Source organism: Aythya ferina, assembly GCF_964211825.1.
Source record: "Aythya ferina genome assembly, chromosome: 9".
Lineage (NCBI taxonomy): Eukaryota > Metazoa > Chordata > Aves > Anseriformes > Anatidae > Aythya > Aythya ferina.
The window spans coordinates 4,415,859-4,424,650 of record NC_140305.1 but is presented as its reverse complement, the minus strand read 5'-3'; the positions used below and the strand labels follow the sequence as shown (position 1 = coordinate 4,424,650).

Genomic DNA, 8,792 nt, shown 5'->3' with positions numbered 1-8,792 from the left:
TGATTATATTCAGCATAACTGAAGGTAGGAGCCATTCTGATTTTAAATAAGAGTTCTATAAATAAAGGCTCTGTAGTTCCTCAAATTAAAATCTGGATTTGATTATGGATCATGACATCCAGGTTATCTTAAATTGCCCTTTCTCAATTTTAAAATTTAGGTCAACTTTGTACATATTAAAGTATTTCTCTTACCATATAAGAGCTGAATAACAAAGATAACTGATAATTGGAAAAATACACTTCTTGATGGAATGATAGCTTGAGTGGTAAAAGTGTATTAAGAAATGCAATCTTTGCCCTTCCCTTCCTATAAAACTGTTTTTGACTCCGTACTATATACCATATTCTTATACATCCTTATTGCTGCGCCTGTATAATCATATATACCCTGGCTGTGATGATCAGCAGCTGCTGTTATTGAATGGAAATTGGCAAAAAACAAAAAGTTCTGAAACCTCCAACTCAGCAACATTTCTGCTGGGCATGTATGTTGTGTTTTTTTTTTTTTAAGTGGTGGAAAGAAACAACTTCTCAAGTTAGTAAGCAGTGATCTAGCCTAGTTCTTCAAGTTTAGCAGTACAATCTAATACTGATCCAGAACTTGACTGCTGCTCGTACAGCACAGTGGTGATAACTACTAATGTTGGTGCTTTTCCAGTATTGGGTACGTTTAAGATCTTGCCCTAACCAGCAACGTAAGTGCAATTGTCTGGAGTAATTTGGTTCTGCAAACCAATGCTGAAAGTTCAGCCCAACCACCACACCCAGCATGGACGTAACCTTTAACCAAATGTTAAAGTTAAAAGATTAATCTAAGTTCCTGTTATCTTATAAAATAGTCTGTTGTTTGGCTTTGTTCTTATCTATACTTTGAAAGTCCAATTTTTAAGATGTTTATGAATTGTGTATGTAACTATTTTATATACAGATGTATCAGTATGTACGGAGTATGCCATTTTTCAATATAAACGGCCATTTTAAAACTTCCTTTTGGCTTTTTAGTTTCTCTTAACTCATTTATTTTCTGCTGGCATTATGTCCCCTCACACATTCAAGCTGGGAAGTTCCGTGTGTCCTGCTCTGATGTTAGGAAGTGGCCTGCATCATCTAAGTGTTAGTGTTGCATAAGAAGACTGACATTTCAGAGATAATATGAAAATTCCTTTAATCTCAGGAGTGTATTTGGCAGTTTCAGGCACGTTTTAGGTGTTGTGGGCTCCCTGTTCGAGTCCGTTCCCTCCTCCCCAGTCACCCTACGGCTGTAAGCGCTGCGGTGGCAGCCGGGGTGCCTTCCGCCTCCTGGCAGCGCGGCTGCGGGGCAGGTTCCCCGTTGCGCTGAGGGCCCTTTCCTGCCTCCTGCGGCCTCCTCGGAGCACCAGGCCCGGGGCCGGGGCCGGGAGGTGGCGCCGCAGCCCCGCTCAGCCGCTCGCCCGGCGCCGCCGCGTCCCCGCCCCTCCGCCATGGCCGACGTGGAGGACGGGGACGAGCCGGGCGCCCCCCACTCGCACCCGGGCTCCTCGGGCTCCAAGGCGGGCGGCCCCGACAAGATGTTCTCGCTGAAGAAGTGGAACGCCGTGGCCATGTGGAGCTGGGATGTGGAGTGCGACACTTGCGCCATTTGCCGGGTGCAGGTCATGGGTAAGCGGCAGGCCCCGGCCCGCCGTGGCCGTCGCCGCCCGGGGCGGGAGGGGAGGGGGGGGGGGCTCGGAGCGTGGGCCCTGGCCGTGCCCGGCGGCCCTGGCGTGGGGGAGCGGTGGGCCGGGCCCGGGCAGGCGGCCGCCCTGCGGGAGCTGTTGGGAGCTGTTGTTGCTCGGCCCCCGGCAAGCGGAGTTACCGCCGGGCTGGGCCCTGCTGCCCGGGCTGTCCCTGAGGAAGCGGCGCTGCGGGCGTGTGGAGCAACAGGCTGCTGCAGCTCCCGAGCTGCAACGCCCCACACCGAGCACCCTGACTGCTGCTGCAGCTTAACGTGCATCAGGACTGAAAAATCTGCTGGAAAAGCGAAGGGGAACTTCCCCTGTATTGAGATCTCTTTAAAAGCAGCATCATCGTTGACCAATGTTAGTCACTGACATGACATGTTTTGTAAATATAACACCATGGATCTTTTTAAATCCCTTGAACTTTTCTTCTGCAGTATATCTATATCTCATTTTCGCTATCGTGCTGTCACCTGAGGCATAACTGACTTCAAGCCTTTCAGTTGGTCACATTGGAGTCTGGCAGGACAAATGACCAACAAATGGCCGTCTCCATGGCATGCTGCTTTTCTAGGTCCAGGGAATATAACGCTGCAAACCTAGACTGGTTTTGGTGTTACAGAAATGAGGCAAAACACATGGTGCAGTCATTTCTCGTAGATGTTTTTATTGCAAATGTTCTGAGGAACAGAAAAGGCACAAAGGTGTACTGGAGGAAAAAAGATGCAGCCCAGGATGAAGTGGTGGGGGATTGAGCACGTGGAGTTCAGCAAGGCCAACCACAAGGTCCTGCACCTTGGGCAATCCCAAGCACAAATCCAGGCTGGGCAGAGAATGGATCAAGAGCAGCCCTGAGGAGAAGAACCTGGGGGTGGTGGTTGACAAGAAGCTGGACACGAGCTGGCAATGTGCGCTTGCAGCCCAGCAAGCCGCCCGTACCCTGGGCTGCACCAAAAGCAGCAGGGCAGCAGGGCAGGGGATGGGATTGTTCCTCTCTCTCTTGAGACCCCCTCGGGAGCCCTGCTCCCAGCTCTGGGCCCCAGCACAAGGACATGGAGCTGCTGGAGCCAGGGGAGGGCTGCAAGGATGCTCAGAGGCTGCAGCCCCTCTGCTATGGAGCCAGGCTGAGGGAGTTGGGGTTGTTCAGCCTGGAGAAGAGAAGGCTCCGGGGAGCCCTTACAGTGGCCTGCCAGTGCCTAAAGGGGGCCATCAGGAAAGCTGGGGAAGGACTGTCTGTTAGGGAGTGATGGGACTAGGAGTAACAGCTGTAAACTGAGAAGGGACATACCTAGATTAGGCATTAGGAAGAAATTCTTTACTCTGAGGGTGGTGAGGCCCTGGCCCGGGCTGCCCAGAGCAGCTGTTGCTGCCCCATCCCTGGCAGTGCCCAAGGCCTGGATGGGATTTGGGCAGCCTAGGCTAGTGGGAGGTGTCCCTGCCCTTGGCGGTGGTTGTAACGGGTGGGCTTTGAGGTCCCTTCCAACCCATCCGTTCTGTGACCTTTTGTGTAAACATAATTTGCAGATGCTTTAGATGTTTTATGTCTTTGTTTATATGGTGAGCAGAGACGACACTGAAAGTGAAAGTGGCTTAGTCTGTTATAAGCAAAACCTAATTTTAAGAACTTCCCTGTTCTAGCCTGTTACATGGCACTAGGAAAAAAAAAAAAAAAAAAAAAAAAAAAAAACACCTTTACCCAGATATTTGATAAAAGCTAAAAAATTGATCTTTTGTATTTTTTCATAATTATACCAAGGCAGTACTTTTTATCTGAAACTAAGGGAAAAAATCTGGTAACCATTTTTTTTATAACAAACCAGATTGTCACAGTGTGAGAGTTGGTCATTACTGACTTCAGTTTAACAATTTTGTGTTCACCCTGCCAGACCTGGTCTGGCTCCTGTAGAGCCGCTGCATTTGCAGTAACCTCAGCTTGGAGGCAGTGACAGACTTAAGCAGGCTCTGCATGTTTGAAGTCAGTTAGTTTGATTTTGGAAGGCAGGGGACTGTTAGCTGCCCAAATTTTCTACTGGTTTAACTCCTAGAACCAATGTGGGCTTCAGTGGTCACAGAAGCACAAGGAAAGAAAGAAAACTGCAGGTTTTATCTGGGAAGGCCAAGATTGCAGCAGTGGTGACTCTAGATTTGCTTCACTTTCACAGTCTGACACCCTGAGGGTTGTGACGCAGGAGTGGGGACAACTGACATCAGCATGGTTGCTGTGATTTCTGCCTACTCTGAAACTGCAAATCGAGGGTTGGGATAGGAAAACTGCTTTTAGAGTTGCTGCAGCTCTACCACAGCTTACTGCCCAGCACATTGAAGTGACTCCAGATGGGTTTGTTCCTATGCAGCACAGTGCACTGCTGAAGCAGTTTGTCTGAGTCTTCCCTGCAACTTGGCCGCTAGTGCTACGGAAATACAAGTTACAGGAACAGACGTTAGAAAGCTCGACTTGCTGCCTGGTTTTCATCCCAGGGGGGGAAAGGGCAACTACTTCAGAGTATCTGTGCTCTTTGTTCTCTGTCACCTGAGAAAATGAGGGCAGGTGAATCTGAAATAGAACTTATGTCAATATCTGGCAGAAATACTCAAAATTCCTGTAGCATGTTATGTTTTTGTCTAATTGGAGACCTGCAGGCCAAGTCCAACCTGTGGGACACTTTTGCCCAAGTTACTAGTTTTTCTTTGGAGGAGATGTTTCCACCGTGTGTGCTGCCATAACAGTTGAACACTTTATTGTGCATGGTATGTGCACGTAGATGGTTTCTCCTTTACTCTGGCGTAGACTGCCTTACACAAAGGCATTCTTCTGCTGTATGTGTGGCATGGTACTAAGCCTGCAAGTTATCACCTCTGCATCTCCTGAGTCTGTCATCTAGTCCTGGAGCCATGGGAGCACATAAAGTAGATAAACATTTTAATTTAGATATTTTTCCATGTTTATCTCTTGAATTATATTATCAAATTGACCAGTGTTTATAAATATGTTTGCATGCGTGTGTGACTCTTCTGAAAATGATATGCAGGTACCTATTAAGGAAAGCTACTGTACAAAAAGATGGCAGCAGGAGGTGGGGGTTGTGGTGAGAGGTGTAGGGGCTAAAAAAAGTCAAAATTGTGAATGATTTCCTTAAAAGGAGATGCTGACATCTGAAAAACAAAGTCCTGTAATTAGGGTTTGGCTGTATGCTTGCTCAGCTCTTAATATGCCTGAGTGCCTTGGCACAAATCTGCTGGTTGTTATATCTACAAAATGGAGGCTTTTTTCAGCAGAAGTTATGAAAATACAAAGCAATGGAAAATAAACAACACTTGAACAGTTTATAGTCCTTCTGATCTCTTTGAGATACATGTTTCATCGTCATGTGCCCTGATTGAAATTTGAGGGGGGGGGGGGTGTTCAATGTTAAAGGGTTGAAGCAAACATCAAAACTTGAGATTTTTACCTTTGTAAACTGGTTTTAAAGTTTAAGTTTTCTTCTGTCAAATGTATTCTTTAGATGGAATCCTGAGCATCAGATTGAATCTTTTTCTTGTTTACTTTTAGATGCCTGTCTTAGATGTCAAGCTGAAAACAAACAAGAAGATTGTGTTGGTATGTAGTGATTTCATTCGCTTGTTTTTCAATTGAAGTTTCTCTCAATAGGGTGCATTTTAAAGTTTGAAGGGAATACTGGTTTTATTAATGCTCAGAAGTAAACCAGTGTTTTGTTACGGTGTGTCGTATTTTTACATTAGTAATGCTTCTTGGTTTATTTTTGAGCACTGATAAAATGAGTATTAACTTCAGCCATGCTGTAGTACCTAACACTTTCAAATTTGCAGTGCTTCTGTCAACATACATGCAGCTATGATGTTTAAGTTGTTCTCATCCTGAACATAATTCAGATGATAATGTACGCCTTTGCAGTAGGTTAGGAAATGGCTCCTTTTCTTTGTACTAGGATGCGTGTCAGAAGGTATAATAGCAATACCAATAAAACCCTGTAAATTTCTGACTGGGTTAGAAAGCAGTATTTTTCCCAGTCTTGATTCAGGCATAGTGGAGATAATTGCTTGCCTGTTCAGTTTTCATTTGGAAAAGTGTGATCACTGGAGTTTGCTATGATGCTGTATAATCATAAGCGTTCTTTAAACTGCTTGTCAACACATGCAAAAACAAATTGTAACTTAATTCTGATATATTTAAATCAGATATCATGAAAATTGTCTCATAGTGTTTGCTTTAAAACTTTAAGTCAACTGTTAAGCCAGTGGTAAATCTTTCCACACCCTTGTTCTTTCTGCTTTGAAGTGTATTGTCTCAAACTTTATCCACTGTTATTTCTGATTATTATTCTAACCAGAACAGGAATTGCCTGTTTCAGATACCTTAGTTGCTTGGTAAGTGTCCTGTTTAAAATAGTCAGGAAAAAAAAAAAAAGCATAATCTTACAACACTGCTTTGATTGGTATGCTTATATTTCAATAAGGAAAATGTGAGCTAATAAGGAAAAAAAAAAAAAAAAACAAAAAACACAAATGACAAATGACTAATACTCATGAGTAGATGGGTAATATGTTACAATTTTGTTGTGTTGAAGAAATAGTAGCCTGTGCATATTCTGGTTTATTTTGCCAGAAAATGCCAATATAGCCATTTGGACATTATGTACTGTGTCAAATGTGCTTCCTTGATGTCATGCAGTTAAGTGTAAACACTGCATTTCAGATGAGAATTTAGTAATATGATCTTGTATGATAGTAAGTCAGTATGCATTGTCTATATTTTGGTACTGTTTTGGGAACGTTAAAGTGAAGAATTTACCCATATACTCCTGGTCAGTATTGACATATGTTTATACATTCACACTTTGTAGAAGAAGGTGGAAAAAAAAAAATATATAATATATATATAATATATATATGTATATTTCTTTTCATTTGGAAAAAAAATGCAAAGATCTGTGATGTAGAGATCATAGAATCATAGAATATCCTGAGTTGGAAGGGACCCTTAAGGATCATCAAGTCCAACTCTTGACACCGCACAGGTCTACCCAAAAGTTCAGACCATGTGCCTAAGTGCACAGTCCAATGAGGAGTATCATCAGAATGACCCTATTAATTCAATCTTGATGGATAAATCAGTGGTGATGCATTTTGTCTTTTCAAATGTTTTAGAAGTTTGCAGTGGCTTTAAACATCTGAGAATGGTAGTTTGGACGTTGCTGTGAGTGTTGATCAGACATCTGAGCATGACTGGAATGTGTTCTTTCTTCTCTTTCAGTGGTTTGGGGAGAATGCAATCATTCCTTCCACAATTGCTGCATGTCCTTGTGGGTGAAACAGAATAATCGCTGCCCCCTCTGCCAGCAGGACTGGGTAGTCCAGAGAATAGGCAAATAAAACACTGGAAGTTGTTTTCTGTTGAACTTGCTGAAGTAGTGTATGTCTTATGCCATATACTCATACAGAAGAGTGGAGCCTGTCAATTATGGCATGATTTATTTAGTTTATCTGGTACAAGGAACAGTGTGGTTTTGTTGTGTGCTCTTTGCTGTGCTGGGAGGCAGTGGTCAGTCTTGTTGCAGGTATTTCCACAACTGAAGGAGAGGCACTACATTAATAAATGTGTCTGTTATGATTTGAGTGTTAACTGTATCAGATCATTGAAATGTGGTGGTGCAGATTATGCCTCAAATACAGTATGTTTAATGTCTCTGTGTAGAACAACAACTTAATTTGAAAAGGAGACTTTGCTTGTAAGTCTGATACACTGTGTGGTTTGCTGTCTGAAAAAGAAGTTATTTTCTTTACAGATAAAGAAATTGTTTTCTAAATAGTACTGTATACAAAAACACGGTCAGTTGACTTTTTAGGAAGTATTTTGGTTTTTAATCTAAAATGAATACTGTGTGAAGCACACTATACTAAACATTTCTCATTAAGGTTTTCTTTATGGCTTAAGAATATTTTGTTGCATCTCTTAAGTCTGTTGTATAATCTGTACGTGATTTCTGCAACCATAGTATTAAAAATTTAACCACGTTAATATTTTTTATTTATATTTCTGTTAAAGATCATGGACACGTGTATTTTAATCTAGAGGCTTTTGGTACAAAAACACGTATTTAAAATCATCTAACTAGTGTTGTAAACAATTTCACTGGTTAGCTGTCTAGTATAGAATGCAAGCAAAACTGATCATTTAAATGTCCCAAGGCACTAATTAAAGGCACTAATTAAATCTAGGGAAAATGTTAACTTGTGATTTCTTCAAAATTCATTTATAGAAATTTCTTTATCATAGTTTCATCAGATAAAATGTTTCAGGGAGTAGTAGAAAGCATTGTTTCATTTTTGTGGAAGTCCTCAGTATATCATCTTTTTTATATGATCAGTCCAGTAATTTTTCTTGCACATACTTGTTTGCCTCTGACTTTGTTTGTCTTTACCCTAAATATCTGAATAATTACTATTAATCTGAACGTATGGTTCTTTTTATATATATGAAATAAGTTGAGTTACTGTTTTAAGTCTGTAACAAATTCAGACTTAATAAAGTGGCTAATAAACCTGGATGGAACTGAAGCAATATTATATGCAAATCATTGTTTACTTCAAAATGATTGACTTAAACATTTAAGATTAATGTGTTTCTCAACAGATGCATTTCTATTCTGTTTATTTTAAGTATATTTAAAGAGGTTTATCTTCATTGTATAAAGTAGTTCCAATGAGAGTGTTTGATTTTGTCATCGAGCCTACATGCAGAGTTTATTGTGGTTGTGTTTAATACTTGTAATCTTGTTTTTTAAAACATTTTGAATATTTTAAATACAGCTTTTGTGTCATTACATGCTGAGATCATGAAAGCCCTCTGTGTCACTGTTGAAATGTATCACACTAGTTGTTACTATCCCAGACAATGTTTGTCTTAAAATTTAAATAACAGTAGTAATGAAGTGCCTATTGCAATTAGGTTGTTGTGGAGTATTTTGTGTTATCTTTTCTGTTTATGAGAAGGATTCTCCCTAAAACAATGGGAAAAGACAATCATGATGGATATAGAGATGACTTTTTTTCTGTGGAAGTTAAACTAAGAAGT

At 41.5% G+C, this 8,792-nt stretch overlaps 1 protein-coding gene across 2 annotated transcripts; it reads left to right on the top strand.

The window, feature by feature from the left end:
• The first annotated feature begins 1,428 nt into the window (after nucleotides 1-1,428).
• Nucleotides 1,429-8,665, top strand: RNF7 (ring finger protein 7). 2 transcript variants are annotated; one of them, XM_084530133.1, is made up of 3 exons: nucleotides 1,429-1,633; nucleotides 5,250-5,297; nucleotides 6,972-8,279. In XM_084530133.1, the coding sequence occupies exons 1-3, from the start codon at nucleotides 1,463-1,465 to the stop codon at nucleotides 7,026-7,028; spliced, it is 276 nt and encodes a 91-aa protein (XP_084386259.1). In that variant the 5' UTR covers nucleotides 1,429-1,462; the 3' UTR covers nucleotides 7,029-8,279. The 2 variants fall into 2 exon arrangements, with proteins under 2 accessions (XP_084386259.1, XP_084386258.1); XM_084530132.1 differs by having other exon boundaries at nucleotides 1,440-1,640; nucleotides 6,972-8,665.
• The last annotated feature ends 127 nt before the right edge of the window (nucleotides 8,666-8,792 follow it).

Bases quoted from the DNA above. Each gene is read 5' to 3' on its own strand.
- RNF7 (XM_084530132.1), top strand. From the start codon at position 1,463: ATGGCCGACGTGGAGGACGGGGACGAGCCGGGCGCCCCCCACTCGCAC. The intron at 1,641-5,249 runs GTAAGCGGCAGG...GTTTACTTTTAG, and splicing joins TTGCCGGGTGCAGGTCATGG to ATGCCTGTCTTAGATGTCAA. The intron at 5,298-6,971 runs GTATGTAGTGAT...CTTCTCTTTCAG, and splicing joins CAAACAAGAAGATTGTGTTG to TGGTTTGGGGAGAATGCAAT.